Source organism: Poecilia mexicana, unplaced genomic scaffold (genome assembly GCF_051168715.1).
Source record: "Poecilia mexicana isolate PSO_F unplaced genomic scaffold, ASM5116871v1 scaffold_4, whole genome shotgun sequence".
NCBI classification, from domain to species: Eukaryota; Metazoa; Chordata; class Actinopteri; order Cyprinodontiformes; family Poeciliidae; genus Poecilia; species Poecilia mexicana.
The window spans coordinates 18,177,235-18,200,669 of NW_028263373.1; the positions used below are offsets into that span (position 1 = coordinate 18,177,235).

The window sequence follows — 23,435 nt, forward strand, 5'->3', positions numbered from 1 at the left end:
ATAAAACCGCATACATTTCCATGCTTTGTCCATACTTTTTCAAGTTTCATTATCACAAAAACTGAACCTCTCACCATATACAGAAAAAAAAATATATATAGCAAGTGCACTGAAGGTATACTACACTTTTCTAGTCATACCAATCACTCAAAACACTTTGTCCTACAGCCACATTTACACTGTCACACTCACAAACGTGCACACATTTATTGACATGTGGCAGGAGGAAGCCCACAACTTTTGGATTACAAGATGATTACTTGTATTGAGCCACACCCACCCCAATACACAGTTGAATTTGGAACTGAAAGTGGAACTTTGCACCATACAAATCTGAATAGAAAAAAGTTCACTATTCTTACCTTAAGCATACACACAATGTAGCTTTATTTAGAAAAACAAAAAGACTAATGGTAGGACTCAATTAAAATCTTCCATCAAATTAATTGCAGGGTTTGAAATTAATTGCAAATAATCATGTTGTAATTGAAAATCATACACTGTCAAAAAAACCATCATTTCCAATTCATAAACAATTTTTACTGCTAAATTATTCGATAAATGGACATATGAGCTCAGTAAAACATATATTTATTATTTTTAATATGTTTTTGAGGTTGTTCAACAATCAGACTGGGGTCAAGGGCTATTATACCTAATCAATGTTAAAGTGTTTCAGGAAACCCTGATCATTCATGCAGCTTATTTGAAAAAATAAATAAATAAATACTTCTTTAGAAATGGACGCTGACATTAGCATTGGGGACGTTTGTGCTTGCTGTCTTGAATTGAGATGGTATTTTATGCTTGAATAGCTTTGGTGATAGACCAACTCCTTTCTGCACAAAACAAGTCTTTTTCAGTGTCCGTCCCATCAGATAATTTTCTGAAGCAAAAATTAATCCCCAGTGGGCCATGAAAATTGACTTTGTCAACCACCACTGTTGCTTGCAGATCCCGCTTGTGCATCAGATTTATGTGCGCACTAGAAACGCAATACTTGGCTTGGGAGTATTGTATAGAAAGAAGAAAACATTTTGTATTTTTAAATGCACAGAAATTTGTAACGTGTCAAAATATATGTAATTAAAGTGTCGGCCATAAAAAAAGACCTTTAATTATTGTTCACCACAGTTAATCTTACAAGATAATCTCACAACCCAACTAGTATTTACTTCAGTCTCAATGTTTCATGTCTTAGGTATTAAAAGTTTATTGCATGCAAAACATAAGTCATAAACAGTAACGTAGCTTAATCTGATACTTACATGAGGCTTCAGAGCAGGTGAGCAGCAGTGATAGCAGCAGAGTGGTCACGTGAAGCAACAGTGGCAAGGAGAGACGAGGAGCACCACTAGTGGCCATCTTGGCAGCGACTACAGTAGGGAAGAGGGGGCTGGGAGGGGCAGGATGGGACGAATCGATGACCTGGCCAGGGAGCCGAGGCCCCGACCGAGCAGTGATGGCCGGGGTCTTCACGCAAAACTGCTTGGCACTCTAGAAAGAGAGAGAAACATTTCTTTCAAAACCAAATGTATATGCATTACCAACAAACTTTAAGGGAACACTTTATGAGAATAAACTGTTTTTAATAGTCACCATTGGTAGAAATCCTCCAGAAACAAATTGCTGCACTTTGTTTTATGGTCTCATTTTGAAAAGCCACTAATAAATTCTAACTTAAGGCCGTGACGAAATTAGTCAAACATACCCTACCATTAAGTTCAGTAAATAATTCAGGACCTAGTAATTATCTGTGCTTGAATTTACTTTTTAAGTACATTATACCTCTAATCATCAATGACTCTCTGATTATGGTTTTATCACTTCACTGTAATTGCTTTAAAACATGTCAGAACCATTTTATTGTACCTTTAAAAACTGAGTACATTTCTACCAAATGGTTAAAGTTGTTTACTGTACAATCTGGAACATCTGAAGACTATTAGCTGGAGGAATTTAGAGTTAAAAATACAGTCTTTGTCCTTGCCAAAAATGGCCTGTGACTTTGATAAACACACAGAACATAATGTGCAACACTGTTCACAACCCTTCAATGCTGCTGACAGATAATTGGTAGTTAGGTCAAAAGAGGCCAGTGACACAAACACAAGCAAAAGTGTCACGTCGCACAAGTATCTCCTCGTATCTCTTTATCAGCAGGGCGATCACTGTCCTGTCTTTTTTCACCACTTTAATCACCTGATCCTGTCAGCATGTGCTTATCCAATTACACAAGCATCTGATGATATTCCAAGCAAGGTCTTTCTGCTTTGGTTAAAATGCTGTAAATCCCTCAATACAAACGAGAATTGGGGTCAAACCCCACCACAGTCGAGTTCTCTCATTGGTATGGCTGACACAGCACAGAGCCACCGATCAGTTATACAAACCCTTTAATTATAAATGAATACATCGAGTTTGGGGACATATCTGTTATAAGCCACAGATACTGTGAAATGTGCTGTATGGGGAAAACAAAAAAGACATAAAATATTATTGAATAGTTCATTTATTGCAGTATCTCAATTCACTAAGTGAAACAAATTATTTAGATGAACTACACACAGCATATTTACACATTTAAAATGGCACATTTAAAATAATAATATTATATTAGACAAACAAAAAACAATGCTGACGTGTGGAGTTATTGAAAAGGATGTTTAGGTTTTTTTGTTGTTGTTTTTTTTCAAAAGCTTTTGAAAAAAATCTGAAAAAATAAAAAACTCTCATGGGAATGCATATTTTAATTTACTGAATATCACAGTACAGCATCAGATTTTTACATTGTAAAACAATATACCGATTACTTCTCAGTGGTGTCAAGTTTCTAACAGCACCTTTAGATTATTGCAGCCTTGTTTTTGATTGTGTTCTTCAAAGTGGCAGGAAACCACACCCAATTACAGTGCAACCAAATACCCTAGAAAGCAAGCATGAAAGTGTCCCGTCCTCCTTCAAAACTTCTTACCCACTCTGTCTTTACACGGCTACAGGCACACTGAAGATAAAACCCACCGACATACTGCGAAATCAATCCACGGCCAAAACTCTATTCACCTCTGAGCACCTTCTTTTCACATATGCAATTTAAACGCAGCAATTTGAGAACTCATGGCATGGGTGCACTTACAAAACCACAAATCCAGGTGGGGGCGGGAGAGAAAAACAACAATAGATCTTTTAAGGCAAAATCATGACAACAAGGAGTGGGTGTTATTCAGAAGCTCTGCTCATCTTTCAACACAATGCTACACACACGACCAACATGTGTGAGCTCTTTTGTGTGCACTGCTTTTCTTTTTCTTGGCCTGGGGAGCAGGTGATGTCATTGGAGGATAACACTGAAACTTTCATAAAGAGAATGCAGGAGTATCAAATTGTCTAAGGGTCTTACGAATGATGCCCCTATTGTTCTGCCTGTAAACACTGCTGTAGGTAGAGGGAATTGTGCATGCCTGTAGGGAATTACATCTTTGCTCACAAGATGCCAAGGTTATGATTTATAGCTTCCCCCTGAGGGCATGGCCATCCTCACCTGTGGTTGCTATATAAACTGTGCAACACAATTATAAGAACTATTGTTGTTTAGCAGCCTCACCGTACATAACCTAAAGCCATGTGTGGGCTGTAGTTTAAACTTTCTTGGTGCATACAATGCTTCAAGATGCCTTCTTTTTATGAAATGTAAACAGAAGCCAGAGTTTGGAGACAGTTTGGAAACGATCAATGTCTAGACAAATATTATGCGATTTTCCAACACAAAAGCCGTCAAAAGCAAAGTGAAACTTAAATTTCATTTAGTCAATGCTGAGGATGACTAATAATTTTCAGGATTAAAAGGAAAACATGGTTATATTTTGTATTAATATTTACATATATGTTTTATCATACACAGACATTTTTTTATTATTTATAGTAGGGCTGCATAATATGCTGAATAAGTAATATCAGTATGTGCAACATTCAAATGGCAAAGACGTGTTTGGAATGCAATAATTGTTGACCAATACGTTCCATGAATGATGAACTTGCGTTTTTCATGTTACTATAATCCTTGGACAGTTAAGACAATCTCCCAGCAGGATGCTCACACCAAACCAAACAGGTCAAAGCTCAGAATGATGGAAGCACATATGAAAAAAAAGAGCAGAGAAGAAAATAGGCAGATATCACATTGACGCCACAACATACAACATTATCGTTATTGCAAGATTTTGCTAATGTCTTGCAGCCCTAATGAATACGTATTTCATAAGGCTCGAGGATGTGGCTAAAAAGTGTATCATGATACGAGTTTCATGTCGGTCAACATCAATAATTTTTTTTACTTGTTTTCTGTTTTAATTATCTGACATACTGCCAAACTGGTGATGTGACTTCCTGTTTTATTTGCAGTTTTCTCTCCAGTTCTACTCATTTTCTCTTTTTACTCAATTCAGTTGATTTTTTTTTATAAAAAAAAATCAACTGTGGCTGACACCTGTGGCAGGTGTCAGCCACAGTGGTAAAACCTGAAATTGCTTCTACGCAAGTTACTCAACAGGTTGTTGATAGCTAACCACTGAGGAAGTGAGTTAGTTGATGAAACTAACCTTGTTTAGCAGGCCGTAAGAGGGCGAGAGGCTAAAGCCTTTCCTCTGCCTACGTCTCCCAGAACATTGTGTGGTTCTGGATGAGAGTTCAGTGAAATGTATTATAACATTCTATCAGATGTATTTTCTAATGATGTAGAATACATGTCTATCGCAATATATAGTGTTATTAATTTGTTGCCCAACCCTGGAATTTCAGTGTAAATTCTTAGGATGTTTCATTTTAAACCAACAAAGGTCACACCAAGGAGCTGCACGGTAACAGTTAAACAACCAAGAGCAACAAAAAGCACTGCTTTACAAAACCATAAAGTTAGACATAAAAAAAATGAATAAATAGGGCAATGAAGTACCTTTTTTCATAACAAATAAAATAGATAAAAATAAAACTCCATAAAAGTGTTATAATAAAAATAAACATAAAATGTATATGAACTGAGAATTCAGGCTCCACCAGAACTGAAACCCACAACGTAACAATGAGTCCTGAAAAGTACTTTAAAAATCTCCAAGCTATGAGCAGACATTATATAAGAGGGATAGACTCTTCCACAAATACCAATGTGATCACCTCTACTTTTTCGTTTTGATCTTGGACATCTAAAAGCTGCTTCTTGTCTGAATTCCATGCTCTATAGCTGGAAGTTCATGGCAAAAAGATCAGCTAAGACAAGGTTAGACCATTAAGAACCTTAAAACCCAAAAATAAAGTCTTAAATATCAACGCTGTACTGACAGGAAACTAGTAGAGTTATGGAAGATGTTATGAACATTATGAGTTTCCAAGTTTCTGTTGAAAGTTGTAGTGCACTGAGTGATTAGCATTCTGTCAATGAAAGCCAAGAGCCTGGTCGATTGATAAACCCGAAGCTGCTTCCGCATTTATCTCAACAAAACAGCTAATGATCAACTTCTACTGATTTTAACACCACTTGGATGACAACTTGAATGATGACAACAGCAATAGGTTGCTTTGTTGTGGCAGAAAACAGTTAATGCTTCACATGCTATCTCAGTGAAACTTGAAAATGGACAATGTTGCAATACACAATAAGAGGAAACCACTAAATGAATAAACCGGCGACAACTTTAATGTAACTTTCAGTCTTTATCATGAAAAAAAACTGAAGGCTAGATGGAGTTTTAAGAAATGTATACTGTTTTCTATGCAGTAATCTATCAAAGTGCAGCTACAGAGGCCAATCACTGAGACACACGTAGGTCGGAAACATTCCTCAGCCTAAAATATTAAAATGCTAAATTTGTTTTACCACATTCACCATACAAAATGAGTTAAACAAATGGAGATTAATCAAGTATGAAATGAATAAGGAGAAAGCACTCTTCAGCTGTAAATTAATGTGACCAAATGCATTTTTAAAGTTTAGATTGATTGCCCATGAATATATTTCACATATCAAGCTTTTAGTCCCTGTGAAAAATGTCTTCCACTCTAGATATTAACCCCATGCAAGGCTTCAGTAATTACCGCCACAATTTTCAGTGATGGTGATGGCAGTCACCGGCTATCAGGGACTCTCACTTTGACATGGTCAATCTTTAAATTCAACTCGTTTCCTCATGTAATATTGATACTAATGCATTTGATTACAGAGATTGAGAAAGACGAAAGAGGAAAGTGGAGATGGGGAATTTGGACTATAAGCATGAAATGAGTGCAGAAGCAGTAGATATAAAACTCACCCACAACACACGTCACTATGCGAGTTCAGTACATTTAACACATACGTGACAGGGAAAAAAATTGTAACTAGAAATAATCAGATTTTTCCATCCACCCAGGCACACCTTACTGTGCAAAAATTAGATTGTTAGAAACACACACAGAAAAAATGTGAAGGCATTTCCTCTGGTGTTATTCACCAGAGGAGCTCCATTAAAAATTCCTTTTATGAGATGAGAAGAAGTTTCACTTCTCACACAAGGTCAAAAAGAGCACAGTTCTACTTAGTGTGATGATTAAACCTAATTACGTGATGTCTGCACTTAAAAAAAATATATTTACAATTTTTCAACTAGTGCAAAACTGTTTAGACTTTTTAATAAGTGTGTACATTTTTCATAAATGTATAGATTTTAGGATATAACAGCCGTGCTATTGAAATTAGGTTCTAGGAAGTTTGTAATGATCTATAGACAGACATCAGTTCCACATTATGAGGAAATTTGAATAAGAAGGGTCAACGTATCGCACAATACTTAACTCTTCATAAATCATACCTTTTGCTAATTTTGTTTATTTCAATAAATTTGCCAAAATTGTCATATGGTGGGGTTGTTGGTGGTGAGGAGAGAACGCTGAGAACCAGGTTATGGTGAAAAGATGATTTAATGAAGTGGCTCAACACGGTCCAGTCAGGCAGCACGGCAGGAACAATTAGCTCACAGCTAACAACCGGTAGCAACTGACAATGTGAATCTTGAGCTTAGCAAACCAGGACTGTACAGTTCTACTGGAAAGCATTAGACAACAATAGACACGTTAGACATAGACAACGACAAGGACCCGACGAGGAACACAGACAACAGGAGGGTTTAAATACACACGGGGTAATCAGGGGAATGAGACACACCTGGGAGACAATCAACGGGGAAGACAGGACAGAGACTCACAGGAACACAGGACTGAACACAGAAAACTCAAAAATAAACACACAAAAACACGGATCTTGACAAAAATAGACACTACGAAGTTTTCCTCCAAAGTTTTAAGAGAAGAATAAAAAAACCCAACAGCATTCCTTAGACGTCATGTATAGGTACATCAAATATTTCGAAGTTACAGATTTAGATCCTGCAACATTTTTCATCATTTCTGTTCCTATGGCTTACAGTCTTTATAATGACATGACAGACACTGTGCCAAGGTTTTATTCAGCTGATTGAACCCCATACTAATGCAGCTCTGCCCCTCACATTATCAAATAACACCTTGATCTAACTGAGATATTCACAAAAAGACTAATATTTCTTCTCTGTATTTTTTGTAGGTGCTGGAACTGTTGTTTGTTTCAAGATTTAAAAAAAACAAGTCTAATTTTCAAGCAAATGCTACTTTTTTTTATTGCCACTCTAAAACTCCATCTGCTATTTATGCTTAGCCTTTAGCTACTTTCTCAGACTCTGCAGTGTTTCACTTTAGATGATGTTTTTTTATGCGTCAGCCCTGAGTCATAGAGCTTTTACCACAACTAGTTTACAGCCTTTCATCAACTTCCCCCTCCCCTCCACAGAACGTGCAACGGGAAAATGTAAAAAGGATGTGTGCTGCAGTATACGTTTAGTGCAAGCTATGTTGTTTCATGTATTTGTTTGGGCATCTAGTCAACGAAGAACAACAGCAGAAGCAGAAGCACACACAGCGGTAACCCTAGTCTATGACAACTATTTGATTTTCACTATGCTAAATTATTAATAGCACTGATTCTAAGAGTTATTAATAAGTAATGAAACCGACCACACATCTTCACCCTCAACACCTTCCTTACAACTGCATCAGATTGTTACCCATTTACAGAAAACTGTAGTCATGTTTGTCTCTATACTTTGCCCTGATCATAGTCTTTCCATTCTCTTGTTCTTACCTCTTCTCTCTCACGCTCATTCATACTAATATACTTGCATAGTAGATGTTTGGTGGGAAATCCCACGAATTTGCATGGAACTGCAAGACTATTATGTAAATGATCCAATGTCTTTTCCCTGTCCCAGCTACGCTGTTCTGCGATCCATTTCGTAATATGATGCAGATGTCATTAACAGGCTCTTTGGGAAGGTTCACCGGAAGAAGAAAGCTTGATTATACATAGGAAAATATATGAAGCATTACGTTTCCTGTACTTTCGACATTTTATGCAACAGGTCTTTGTCTGACACGACCAAGAGCAAGAGCATAACATCAACTTAAATAACATACTTGCTTATTTGGTTACAGTCAGATTTTAAAACACAGAAAATACTATTTTTTCCAGTCTCTTAGCATACCGTGGGTAAGTTCTGCCAGGTCTGGCTAACAACACTCTTGTGGGTGGAAGTTATTACTGCAGGAAGAAAATGTAAATGTTCGCTATTTTCAGTGTTAATTAAATCAGAGGAAGCACAAATGTAACAAGCCATTTAGTAGAACAGTGTGTTTTCGACATGTTCAAACTGGAAAAGAGCAAGATATCTATCAAGTAACAGGAAGGCTCAACCGAGTACAGTAAAGTTGCTCTGTTTATTTGTCTGATCATTTAAAATATGCATCTTGTAGAAGGTGCTGGATTTGGACATTTGTATTCATTTGGTAATCTCAGGGTTATGTCTTCTTATGTCTACTTAAAAACCATTCAGACTTGTGGAATATTGATACATGGAAATGTCAATAAACATTTCATATGTTTACTGTGAAAATGTTTTGGGGGTTTTTTTGTTTTGCTTTTTCAAAAACAGGCGGCTGTTTGCATTGGATGGGCGAACAACACTGCTTTGGCTTCATTAAGAGATTGCACATTGCCCTGCCCTGACAACCCCTCCTTGGTGTTCTTTCCCAGGGGCTTTTGCCCTCAACTGTTCAATTCTCCCAAACCAACAAATAATGCTTGGCACATCCAATAAACCTTGTATCTGCCATCTGCTGTCCCTCTGGGACATCCATAACCTTTTTCATTGATCTAAAGAACATTTTGTTCTTTTTATAGCCTAAAATCATTAGCTTTGTTCCACTACTAAATGTTTCGATAATTCTCACAGCAATTTGTGAACTAAGAAACAAATGAACAAACAAGGAAAACATTGTGTTCCACAACTTCCAAAAGGATTTGGAGGTTTAAAAAAATGATTTGAGGCCATATTACCACAAGCCTGGCGAATCTTTGCCCTTCTTGTTTTCTCTCTCAGGTGTTACTTTGAGTTCGATCAGCAGGAAATGGGTTTACTCTGAACATTATGAGGCAGCACTGTCATTCCAATAAACACCAAAGACTGTGAGGCTTTTAGCTGAAATCCACCTCTGCTGAGGTTGAGTGCACAGCAGCAAGAGTTGGGGCAGTGCAGCAGAGACGAACGGATTGGCAGGTGGGAGGATTGTGGGGGGTCAGGCTGACCACCAACATGTGGACTTTATTGCACAGCCATTTTATTTGCTATTGCGGGGTAAAACGCTACCTGGCGCCTGTGTAACCATGATGTACAGTGACACAAAAAATTGTCATACATGCACACTTTTTGCTTTTGGTGCAGTGTCGTTGTGACCACCAGCAGTGATAAAGGGTGAGATGGTCTATGACAGCTATGAAGAAAGTTAAAGAAGGAGGTGTATTTAGAAGACCTCTAAATTTTAGACCACTAAAGAATTTTGTTTTTTAACACATTGCTGCATTTATTTATAGGACAAAGAACAGGTCACAGTTGGGAGCTGGAGAAGGAGGTGATGTGAGGGGTGTGGGACGGAGCTGGATAAAAAGGGGCAGCTGTTTAAGAAAGACTATGGTGTGTTTAAAACCTAGATGAGGGAGGGGCTGAAGGGGGTGACATCAGTTTTTGGCTGGATGCCGACAGAGTCAGACAAGCATTGCACCGTCTGGCCAGCAGCTTGAATGCCCTTTAAATTGTACCACAGGAGGGGGAGAAAAGTTTTTGAAGGGCGATCGGGACAGATGGGGAAGCACGCTTCCTCGTCATTCTGAAAATGTGATGGGGATGGGAACGGGAGCGTTGGGATGAAATTATTCTAAGTGATCAAGTAGGAGGCAGCGGAGGGAGAGCCTGGCAGGGCTGGGTATTCAGAACATTTCCTCAAAGCCCAGTGCTGCATTTGGCCAGCCAAGCTGTAACATTTGCAGTGGGGTTTGAAAAAGTTTCATTTCTAAAATGAGATATGTACACTATTTAGAAGCTGACACCTACACAGAATGACTGCTTGTTGTTTATCAAAATTCACACCTAGGAAGAAATGTGTATAATTAAAGCTTTAATAATGCACATTTCTCTTTGCATTCAGAATGACGCCTAAGCGCCTCTTATTTAAGTTTAGTATTCATTACAGACTGAGCACAGATTTGAAGTGACTTATTTCTTTGTACATAATATAGATTATCCTTCACCCTCCAAGATGTCTCTGTTGGAAATTACTCTCTTCACCCCCCAAAAAAAAATCAATAAAAAAAATTTTTGGGACACTTTCCTAATAAGCAAATAACACACATATTTAAAAAAAAAAAACATTCCAGTTTTGGATGCTTATGATCTAGGATGTGACAATAATTTCCTCAGGTGAATCTGTACAAGGAAACTGCCACTTCTTCTAAATTTGTTGGTGTGTCTGTATTAAGAATTCTTAGTAAAACATTAACAGTAACACGACAGACAAGAAATGGACAGTATCATTTGTAAACACACAGAATAAATAGAATACACAGCAACTCGTGTTATAGGCTGCATTATACGGAAGTTATCATCTAATGCATAATTTAACAGCACAAAAGAAAATGTTAGGTTATCATATTAAAGGACAATGGACTGAATCCGATCATTTCCAACCTAAACTCTCGTGTCTTAAAATAAATAGAGCTTCAAACACATTTGAGATGTATGACTTCCCTTCTTTTTTTTTCTGAAGCACACAACAAATAAACATAGTCTAATCAAACCCGGATTTAAGTTAATCTACAGTGACAAATAGAAGCGAGAAAAATGACAAAAAAAATATTTGCTAAATTTCTTGTTAGTGTCTCAACAATACTTGTTAAGGTTTCAGGAGCAACAAAAAAAAACCTCACACCTTCTTATGCAAAGACATGGTAAAACCGACACATAGCACACACACACACACGCGCACACACACACACACACACACACACACACACACACACACATACAGAAGATTCTTTCTGGTTCAGTTGATTAAAAAAAGACCACTCTCTTCATTAAATGTGGTCATCTCTTTCAGGATCCCTTATTAAGGGAATAAATTGAAAATGAAGTTAATCCTAGTAATTTGCTTATAAAACTGGGCCAAATCCTATCAACAGTCTAAATAGCAGTAACCTCTATTCAATAGGCTGACTTAAGATAAATCTTTATACATATGATTAGACAAAGTCAATTTCTAGCAGCACTACCCAGTGCGCCACTACCCACTTATTTACTGAGAATGAAAAATGAGATTCATAAAAACAAAAACTTGGAATATTTCAATGGATTATTATAATTAATCGCCAGGCTAGCACAGTCTACATCGTCTAGAAGGAAAGAAAAACAGGAGACTGAACACTAGGTCAAATATGCAAAAGGACCCTTTCAAAAATGTTAAGATTTTGTGGAAATCCGACTGCAGTTAATTATATGGTTGCCTTTCCAACATGGAAGATAAACATGCAACCACAAGCAGTGAGGGTTGTACAACACAAATTTAGATGGCTGTTTGAGACTGGAGGTTTGGGGTGTGTCAATACCTCAATCAGTCAGTCAGCCAGACTGCACCAAGATACACCAGAGACAAATGGATGGCGTAAAACACAGTCTATCTTTCAAAGCCCTGTCAGCGAGTACATTGCTGTCCCACCACCAACATCACCATTACAGTCTGTGGAAAACCACTGCTTTTTACAACCATTTTATAAAAGATTAAGAAACATGTAGCACAAAAAGTGACACTTTTACAGATGTGTAACAAAATACTTATGTGCTGGAATTCAGTTCACAGCAGACAACCTAAGAGCTAAAAAAAAAAAAAAAGAAACCTCTATAAACAGACCTGTATACTTAACCTAAAGCAAGCAAAGAAGCAAAAATAGATCAGCAAGTTACCATGTACAGTGACCTCATATTTACGTTACAGATTATAAAAAAAATGAACCATGAACTGAAATATACCACAAAAGAAACACCCACAGGCAGGTTTCAGTTACAGTATTTTTGGCGACCAGACAATAAACAATTTTCAGCTAAAACTTACCAGATTTTTTTTAGATAAGTATCTCACAGCCCAGTGTTAAAAAAAAAAAAAGTCCCGCTTTCACTGCATGGACACACTGCAGCCCAGGCCACCTTATGTGACCTGGGTTTTGCTTACTGGCTGGTAGAAGACGGGTGAGTGGAGGGAGAAATTCAATTTGAAGGTTAAAATGTTGCAAGATCCATATTAATGTGTCCCTCTACAGCTGCTTTTTGAAACACTGCGGCCTTGTCATAAATTTCCCTCACGATGGCCAGAGAAAGGGTTTGTTTGTTTGCAACAGACAGAGGGTTATTGTGGGAGACTGGCATGCATGTGGGCAAAACCCAGAAGAGGAGCACCGAAGATAATGCAACTAGGTTCCAAGAAATTCGTTCTCACAAGCGTTGCATACAGTGACCACATGCCGCTTCCAAACAGGCAGCTACACCTCCTTTGAAAATTCACACAGCCTGTGCAGTATGTTTACAAAGTCAGCTGTCACTCCTTCCATACCCTCCACCCTTTGACCCTTTTACTCCCAAATGACCTCCCCACCATGATCAACCCTCCTAACACCCACTGCACCCCGTCCTTGTGTGCTGTTGACTTGAGAATTAATTTCACACTAGCTCAGAGAGAAATGAGTGATCGGGGGGGGAGGGGGTTACCAGTGTGTTCAGGTCAAAGGTGAGGGGTCGGGCAGATGGTAAACCTCTTTAGCATCTTTTTTTAAAATTATTATTATTTTTACTCTAACATTCCTTCACAGCGGGGCATCTTTAGCTGGCCATCAATCTCTGCCCGATTTAACTAGGGTGCATTCAAGTTATTTTTCACCATATGTAGGTGTGCTTCAGAGTTACACTTATGCTATAGCATGCATATAAAGTAGTTTTGCAGGACTGCAAAGCACAAAGGTAAATTTATTCTTCAGAATTCAGAAAAGATGAAAACGGCTCCCTGTCGTTAAGCGGTGGATGGTGGTTGCTGGGTTTGTTTGTTTCCCTGCCTGCAGTGCCCACACTCAATTTAACTAGTGGTAGACTGAGCGGGGAGCTTTTCAGTTCTGCAACTAATGCATAAAAAAACCCTTGTCTGTCCTGCTGTTTTTTATTTTCTCTCCGTGTTTGTCATTTTACCACTGTGCACTCCTATGCAGTGTATTGGTCTGTTGAGTGCTATGCTGAGAGAGGTGAGGAAAGACAGCAATAACATCTGGCTTTACCTTTCAAAAAAAAAAAAAATCAATTGTAATACTTAGCGAAGCATACGTGCATTTCTGATGAGACCAATTTTAATATCACACAAAGGCAGCAAATCCAAAAGCAGTTTTCAAGTAATGATTTAATTTAACAAACAAAATAAAAGAATTGTCATCAAGCTCCACTAACTGGAAATATTAGTCTGTTGCTGTGGAAGCTCCAGAAAAAAAAAAAAAAAACACTGAAAAATTGAAGGAATCTATAAGGAAGCAAATCCTTTTTCACATTACTGTATCTGCAAATTTTGAAATGCAGAGGAGCAAACAGTGGATGCCAGTTATCCTCATTAAAATCACTAAACCTAGACAGATCTGTGCTCTATTAAAAATAAGCAACACTTCAACACTCCACAGGAACACACAACCTTGTTACACGTGTCCAGGTCAGTGTTTCCCAAACCTGGTCCCAAAGGCACACTGCCCTGCAAGATTTAGCCGCTTCCCTGCTTTAACATGCCTGATTCAAATGATTGCAGTTCAACAAACACCTGTTTATCAGCCATCAATTGAAATCAGCTCCGCTAAAGCAAGGAAACCCCTAAAACATGCAGGGCAGTGTGCCTTCAGGACCAGGGTTGGGGAAACATTGGTCTGGGTGACGGATAATAAAGCTAGGTGATGGATGTGAGTGGTAGTGCAGTCTGGGACAGGAGGTTGCAGAAACAAATGGATCTATTGTACGGGGCAAAGACAAAACTGTGGATCCAGTGCCGGTGACCTGCAGAACAATAAACGGTTTTTAGAGAAAGCCTGCATGTGTGAGAGATTGACACGCGATGGTCTTGGGGTAAGCTTGGATGACAGAGACTGCATTGTGTGCCTATGTGTTGGCACCGAATATTGCGCTCAGGAGAACTTTGGCAGCGATGTTTGGGCAGTGTAACTTCTGTTGTCCTTAAATCTCACAGCTTACACCAGAATCCTCTCATTTTCAGTGAGTTGAGCTACACAGGCAAGAAACAGAATCTTCTTCATACCTCTGAATGAGAGATTTAAAGGCCCTGTACAACAGGGTCTCAAGAGAGAGGTCTTGTTTTTTTTCAAAGTTCTCATCTAGTTGCCTTGAATTTAAATTCACTTCTGTTTTTAAGATTAGACACAAAGTCACTCATATTGTTTATTCACAATTTATATTTTAACTTCTATTAAGCTTGCAACCTTTGCTTAAAAAAAAGTGTAAACACATAAAGGCATTATGGAATTGCAAAGTCTTCTTAGCCTTAAGTTTGAAGTTTGGGGAGCATGCATTTGCATTAGGTTTGCACAATATATCACAAATATTGAAAATTATTGCGTGCTGGTTTTAAAGAGTTGTTTTGAATACTAATTTTGTTGGCTGCTACATTTCGGCCGTCAGAACTTGACGGCTTGGATTCCAGTGATACAGCCGACCTGTTGGCCGGAGCTCGCTGCAGTAAGGGTGCACACTTGACACAGATGCTGAAGGTCAAGATATCAAAAGGTCATATTACATGACTTCCTAAGGCTGTGGAGTTCTAATTGGTTTTAGAGTTGCATCCAGAAATTGTAATTTTACAAGTGTTCAATAACTAAGAAGTATTGGAATACATATTTTAGTCTTTAGGATGAAAATGATCCAGCTAAAAAGCTAAAGGAAAAACAAAATGCTGTTTCAGGTATGTCCTGGGCCAAATACTGGTATCTAGGTACACTATATTTTAAAAAGGTTTGGTTTTAAACAGCAAACATCTATCCTTTTTACAGATAAAAGCATGCCAAATGAGACCAGGGAAAGTGCCAGAGTGACCTTTTTTTTTCTCTGAACGTATTGTGCCTGCAAAACTGCCCCATTCTCCATCTGTTTCTGTCCACTAGTGGTCAGCTGGCTGAAGGAAAGGCTACTTATTTCGCTTGCTTACAGGAAAGACCAGCTGTCTGGAAACATTTTTATTTGAATAAACAGGGACAGTCATGGTGTGGAAACTAAAGTAGCTCCACCCATCACTCCTAAAGTCACACTGTTTTGATTCTGTAGACATTATGTATATATTGGATGAGTTGAACAGGGATAGGATTTAACACATCGCTTTTTCCTACCCTTTTCTCAAACTAAGATTGATGTTTTTTTGTTTTTTTATTTTTGCGATACCTACTTTTTCTTCAGGTAACATTTATTATTTCTGTCTTCAAAATACGGATTTCTTTCATTCACTCATTCAAACTACAGTTGGCAAGCTATTGGGCTCTGCTTGTTCGAGCCGAACAGCATGAAGCAGTTCTTATTGTCGCAGTTACATGACGATTGTTCTTGGAGTCATGTCGTCCACCCCTTTTTGTCACATCCCCCCTGCCAACCTTATCGCCCCCCTCTCCATGTGAAATTATTGTGTGATTGGTCTGAATTCGTGGGCGCGTTTACTTATGCAGGATACAACCCCGGCTACTCAACTTCCGCAAGCTGGTCAAAGACAGGAATAGATAGATTTGAAAAGCAATTGTCCAAGGCTTTGAGTAAATAGATACTGAAACATTAAACTCTCTCAGCTCGGTTCTGGTCCGATGCAGCGAGCAAACGTCTCACTGACGCCTTCTGGCATGCATGTTAAGCACCTGACTGCAGGCTGGCTGATGGAGAAGGTAACTCTGTTAATTAACAAGATCATCAGATATCTCTTAAGTCTATGTAGCAAATGAAAATCACATTAATTGATTTAGCTGTAAAAATGCATAGCTCATATTATTTTTTTCCAGTAAAATAAATGATTAGATTTTTTTTTCTGTCAATGCCACAAAATATTCACGCTGAAAGATTGTCATAAAAAGTCACACCTAATTAATCTTTGTACATGTAAGACATATCGTTCTGTCTTCTTGCCCTTTGATAAATGGTTTCAATTTATCAAAAATAATTTAGTGATTAAACGATTTGAAGATAAACGCTTATTAACACATGTCTGCGCCTTCGGTCGGGGTCAGAAGCACCATGTCGAGTTGGAGGGCCGTTTGAAAGGTGGAATGAAAGCACGCTCCCTCTCAGACTGATGCAGTACACGATGGACGCTTCACACCACAGCTACAGCGTGCCTTTAAGGGCTTATCAACAGAACAAAATCAAAACATCAGGGGGCAGAAGTAGAACTGTAATGAGGAGATATCAAGGAGCAGCAAACAAAATAATCAAAAGGGAGGATGGGGAAAAAAAAGAAAAGGGAAAAAAAAAAAAATCAAGCCAGGCTGCCGTACCACCAAGCTGCTCATCTTCTTGGCGTCTGACAGAGCACTGGCTTTCATTCAAATGGAAGCCCATTTATTTATTTATTTATTTTTCCATGGCTTTTTTAATTTTTCTAGTTACTCACCAGGAGTGTGACGCACAACACTTTCACTTGCCCTTATTTCACATTTTAGATCACTATCATTTTGATTTTACTTTACATATATAAATGTATACATTGTATATTTCCTGGATTGAAACAGATGACTGTATTTGGGCGAAGCCTGTCGGTCTTGAAATGCATGCAGGCTGGAATCCAAAGCTCATAATCACAGTTAAGGGAATAGGCAGAGATGAGAGTCACGATTCAAAGCAAGAAAAGAACAGAGGAGCAAAACAAAAAAGAGGCAGAGGGAAGGAATGGTAGATGATGACAGCATTGTAGAGAGGGGGGAATTGGTACTGATATCTTTTTAAAACACAGGCTTAAACAAAGTAAGCTAATAAGCAATTACTGCAATTGATACAGAGTTTTCCGATTCTACTAAAATACAGCTGGATTGAATGTCTTTTGAAATAAAGCTAAATGTTTTCGCGTTACAAACACATGAGCAAGAGTTATTTTTGTTTCACTGTATTTGTGTAAAGTGTGTGTGCATAATGTGTCTGTTTGTGGTCAGTCACTTTGGTGCACCTCAAGCTATTCAGCTGTCGTCAGGCTCACTCAGCAAGAAGCGGGTTGCTCCATCTGGTCAAACGTCCCCTCTTCAGTCTTTTTCTAAGACTCCACATTTATGAATGCATGTTGTCTGGAGGTGTTTGACTACATGTGTGTGAGGCTGAGCTTCAGTGTGGATTACTATCACATGCGCCAATGTAAATTCAAGAAAATGCACAAATGAGAATATATCTTTTCTGCACGCACACACACACATGCACACGCACACACACACACACACACGTGCGCAAATCAGCTTAGCAGCCACTATAAAGTTAATCAGTATTCTATTCCCATTTCATCCCTTATTTCAGGCTTGTGTTTCTTGTCATGATAGCAGAAAAGCCTCTGAGGTAATTTGAAGACAATGACAAAAAATAAGAGGATGGGGAGTCAAGTAGACAAACCCATCAGGCCCCACAGTAAGCTTGCATACTGTCGGCTTAAGACTGCAGCGTGTGCTCAGCTCTGTAAAACATATTTTGTATCAGACTAAATTAGTCGCCAGCAATAAAAATGCCCCAATGTTCCATCAGAAAAGATTTCATAAAAGAAGTGGATTATGTCTTCTTCTCAATCATTATATTACATTTTAATGCACTGCACAGTTATTACATTTCCTGCATGACCATTCTTTCTTTCCGAGGCAATTTTAAAAAGACTTTTAAAAAGGCCAAAGTTGAAGGAACACTGAAGAGGCCTCAATTGTTTTAGAGATCTCACAAAAAAAATTTGAATTAAAACATAATGAGTGGGAATACTTTCTGTGCTCCAGATATTAAGTGTAGGTTTGAAATAAGAGCATAGCAAGCGTGTCACTAACAAGGTCCCCGCAGGCCGCCGCAGCCACCTGGGCATTGCAGCGAAAGCTCGTCGTCAGGTTAAACTAGTGAGATCCAGAGTAACGACAGCGACATGCAGCATTTTCCATCAGAGTGACAGAATGTGTGAGCACAGTTGTGTGCATTTGTGGGGAGCAGGCAACATCAGAGCTGAAGTGCAGCTGGCTGCCATTTCCCTGCACCATGGAAATGTGAACCAGCTTCCCCTTCTTCACTCATTATCTGCAGCAGATAACACAGAAGGCTTTGTGCCTCCCAATACACACAAGCTACAATTTGCCCTCTGTTTCTCATTATTTCGTTATCATCCCTGTCTCTCTGTCTGCATTATCTCGTTATTAATGCTTGACATATATTTCCTCTCACATCAGTGGAATTAACCTGTAATGTTTTGACTGTGAGGCGGAATGCTTTTGTTCGAACGTGTGCCATCGTTTGTGCACAACACATGCACTTGAGGGACGAGATTCACATTCCAACCAAGGGTTAACATTTCACTGACGTACAGACAGTGACAACCTCCCAACAAAAGCACAAAACAGCTTAAAATGACCAATCATGCAGACGAGAGGGAAAAGTTCCAAGGAGCAAATGAGAGAACATCACTAAGAAGAGAAAGAAATGATTTGAATCCTCTTTTTAATACTAAAACACAAGGAAAATGTGTTTGCCAACTAAAAAAAAGTTGTTTGTTTTTTTTCTGGTTGAGATTTATTTACTTTAAACCTATTTACATCTAAATTTCAAGGACCCCTGCGCAGCAAAGCAACCAGCAAATCAACACATCATTTGGTATTTTACATGAATTATTCCTCATTCATACTTTAATCAGGCAGTGGCGGAACTATGCTTGATTTTTCTTCCACACAAACTTGATTCGTGATTTAGTAATGCAAGCAAGGGTGCAAGAGCTTTTCCATTCATGTTTACAGAGTTGTTTTTTTAAATATTTTCTATAAATGTGTCATTCATACCCTTTCATACTCTGCTTGCCCTGATCAAATTCCTTTGGTCATCGGTTGTTTTCTTATAGTTCTCCAACAATCCCCACTGGACTGCAATATCATCCTTTTCTCCTCTGGCAGAAAAGGAAGTTATGTCAAGCATCTCTCATATGCATGATGTTTTTTTAACATCTCTCTTTCAGTCTGCCTCTGTCTGGCTGGCTTTCACTCCTCTCTGAGAAGAGGAAGGGGAAGAAACAACTTGGTGATTTAGTCTTCACAAAGAAACGTTAGACAGGGTCAGAGCAACCAGACCACACACACAGCAGCATGATTGAGGTTTGATAAAATACAATTAAAATACAAAAAAAAAAATCTTAATTAAAAAGGTAATTTGATAAGAGATGTTCTATGATCTCAAGCAAATCAGCTCTACATTTAGTCTTCTAATTAGCCTAGCAAAGCACACTGAAAACACTTTTAATAAATAAGAAAAACTAAGGTCAAAAATCGGTCATAAAATGTTAGTGGATCACGGTAAGTCGATTTTTTGTTTGAGATTATTAATATTTTTCCCATTTTTGCTGTTTTTTTTATCCAATATTTTAAATGTAAAATACTGAAGAGAAATGAAGAAATGAAGAGCGTTGGGAAAGTCGCCTAGGAAAAATACTTTGGTTCCCTGTAGAGGTTTCTACAGCCAAAAATGTACAAAAGGTACTCTCTCGTGGAGTTCCAGGAACAAAGACACCCGCATACTGTCAACAAGCCACTGTGAAACAAACAGAACTGTTCTCAGACCAAACTGTGAATCCTTCAATAAACAGTCACCGAGATGCATCCTGCTCCTCATTAAAAACAGAGGAAAGCCTGTCGCTTGGCCCTGTGGAGTAATGAGGAAACGGGAAGGTATGTAAGGTAGGGGGTGAAGGCAAGGGGAGTCCTCAAATGACATCCTGACATTTGAGCCCGAAACAAATGGATCAATCACGATTTAATTATTCATTTAACTGTTAAGTGTGGAAATCAAGGTGTTTGGGATAAAGAAGAAGAAAAGCAAAAAAAAGAAGAGAAAATGAGAAAGAACCAACAGCATGAATGCTAATTTTTCATACCGATTATACTGCTATAAATACAGTTTGCTGTAGCTATGTCTACTCAAGGACATTTCTGATCTACTATGGTTTTGTAACACTAAACTTATAATATTCCTATGAGAGTGTTTTGGTGGTTCTCAATAATGAATCTGTAATAGACTTTTTCTTCGTTGCACTTCTCATCCCTTAGGCTATGCTCAAGGGTGTTTTAATCTTGAAGTAAAAGTTTTTAATGTCAAATTTCTATTTACAGAGAAGTCCCAATCCACTGAATGGAATTCATAAACTATGGGACGAAATCCAGTCTGCTGATGCCAAATGGTAGAAATGTACTCATAGTACTCTTTCAACAACTACAACATCATATTTAATTACAGCCTATGCACTCGGCGTTCTTCTAGTTGTATTCAATAGAACCATGTTTGTTCTGTTCCATTCTCTTACAAATAAAGCTGGAATCTAAGCTCTGCCATCATTCTTCATACAATTTAGGGCTCGACTTTAGCAGGATCTTTCCTACAGACATTGAAGGATTCATTTTTTCCCCTTTTCTTTAGCCAGACAAAACTTTTGGTCAGCTAATACTATTAATTATTAAACAAAGTTTACATTCTTCTCCCCACACAAGCACTACCATACTAAGAAAATTTTATTACAAGTTACCAGCGAATGTCAATACAAACTGATGGTAAAATTGAGCTGCATCGTTCACTGTGAGTTATTGTGCAGGAATATGAACAAGTAGGACATAATGGTCAGGAAAATATATGTTTTCTAGAAATTGATTGTTCTGTCGCTACTTGATTTCCCTTCATTTATTTTTAATATATAGCAACATTTACAATAACTGCGCTTTCATAAAGTGTGATTGAGAATGGAAATTGGACCAAGCAGATGGTTTGGAGTATACTTTTGAAACTTTGGGCAGCATTTTTCAACTTGCCATTCTCTGTCAAGTTACTGTTATGAGAAATTCAAAGGGCATGATTAGCTAATCTTAAGATGCAAAGGGAATCAAGAATAAGAATATGGATAAACCACAGAAATAGCAGAGCTACCCAATTAGCACAAAAAAAACCAAACTCCAACATAATCGGTAATGTTAGCAACTATGTTGTGTTTGAGGTAAATTTTATTTCTATTTTTTCAAATAATATTAATATTGTTTTAGCAGAGTCCACACTTCAATCCTAGAAACTAGGCACAGATTAGGGTGACATACATTACAAAAAAGTGGTAACACTTTATTTGAAGGGGTGTGCATAAGACTGACATGACACGGTCATAAACATGACATAAGATCTGTCATGAACATGAAGGAGTCTTTATGAATGTTTATGACAGTTGTCATGAAGTGTCATTTGGTAAACAATGACACTTTTAATGCAAAGTTGCTCTAAAAGTTGCATTGAAAGTCCATTAAAATGCCAACTTTGCATTAAATTATCATAATTTACAAAATCATGCAATTGTGACAAATTTTTGCTTTGAATTTTGGCATAAATACTGGAACCTTAAAAATGTCTCTTGAGACTTTTGCCAGGCCATGACGGCCCAATGCCTATTTGGAGATATTCTTTTCAACATGCAGTCAGAACACACATTATGTTTTGTGTCGCAACAGCCCCGCCGTTTTCAAGAAACTCAATATGCCTGTTCACGAACTCCCTCCCAACCCCTTGCATTCCACAGATAGAATGGATGGCCCTGCTTCGGTTGACATTTTAATGAGTGTGTGTGGGAAAGTGGGTCCAAGAGGGTGGCGATGGAAGGGCACACAGAAGCCCAGCCCCTATACGCAGACATAAAGCCCCACTGAACCCTACTGAGTGCAAAGCATAAACCTCCATGCAAGCATGAGCTCACACAAAGACAAATGTACCAGTCATATCTGACACACATATGTGTGATTTGGCACGCATGCAAAGTCATCAACAGACCACCGCCATCTATTACATAAACTGTCTCCTCAACCTTTAGTAAAATACTTTATCCTAAATGCCAAGGTTATGCACTAATTTCCACTTTATAATCCCTAAATGATTGGCTAACAGCTAAACTTGAAATAAGCCAATGAGAGAGAAAAAAAAAGCCATGTTTTGATGCTTATAATTAGAGCATGATTTCAATGCGGTGCAGACCATAAAAGCCTTAAAAATGTGAACAATATTATCCATTGAAAACTCACACAAGCTCAACATTGTGCTTAGATAACCCAAAGGCTAGGTTAAGGGTGGATTTATTCTTGGTTTCAAGGTTGAACAATGTTGGCTCTGGCCACAAATACGAGAGTACACATATGAGAGCATACATTTGAGAGTATACAGTGTATTTCAGTTTGAGTTCATCCACACAGACTACGTGCCCATTCTTAATTCTGTCTAGGTTATAATAGGTTAAAAAAAACATCCACTTTTTTTTTTACTTACAAAGATTTGAAATGCAAAACTGATTTAAAATTAAGATACAAAGCCTAGTTTGTATCAATCTTCTTTATGCTACTTTTCACATCTCTTTACAAAGTTACTCATTTTAATCTCAATCACTATCTACATTTGAGAAAAGACGAATTATGGAAACATCAAGTAAGAATATAATGTTGCGTAATGTACATACTTGATAAGATCCAGATAATGAGAAATTTTACAAAAAAACTTAGGGGGAACCCATAGATCGTTAGCCTAAGCAGTGGCCGATTATATTAACCTTTTATAAGAAGTGTTTGCATATGGAAAGAGAAGTAGAAGATGGGGTTTGGAGAGCGAGAACTGCAGTACAGCTGATGGGTTGAATTAATGAGATTGAAGGTATCTGCATGGCTGCACATTTTGACTGGGCTCTGGATGAAGACTGAGTAAGAG

At 38.1% G+C, this 23,435-nt stretch overlaps 1 protein-coding gene across 2 annotated transcripts in view; it reads right to left on the bottom strand.

The window, feature by feature from the left end:
• ptprsa (protein tyrosine phosphatase receptor type Sa) overlaps positions 1–23,435 on the bottom strand; it is a 245,785-nt gene that overhangs the window by 134,510 nt on the left and 87,840 nt on the right. For both annotated transcript variants that reach the window (XM_088005040.1, XM_088005041.1), the window contains one exon: positions 1,269–1,497. In XM_088005040.1, the coding sequence (XP_087861166.1) occupies positions 1,269–1,365 (97 nt within the window). In that variant the 5' untranslated portion in view covers positions 1,366–1,497. The remainder of the gene's footprint in view (positions 1–1,268; positions 1,498–23,435) is intronic.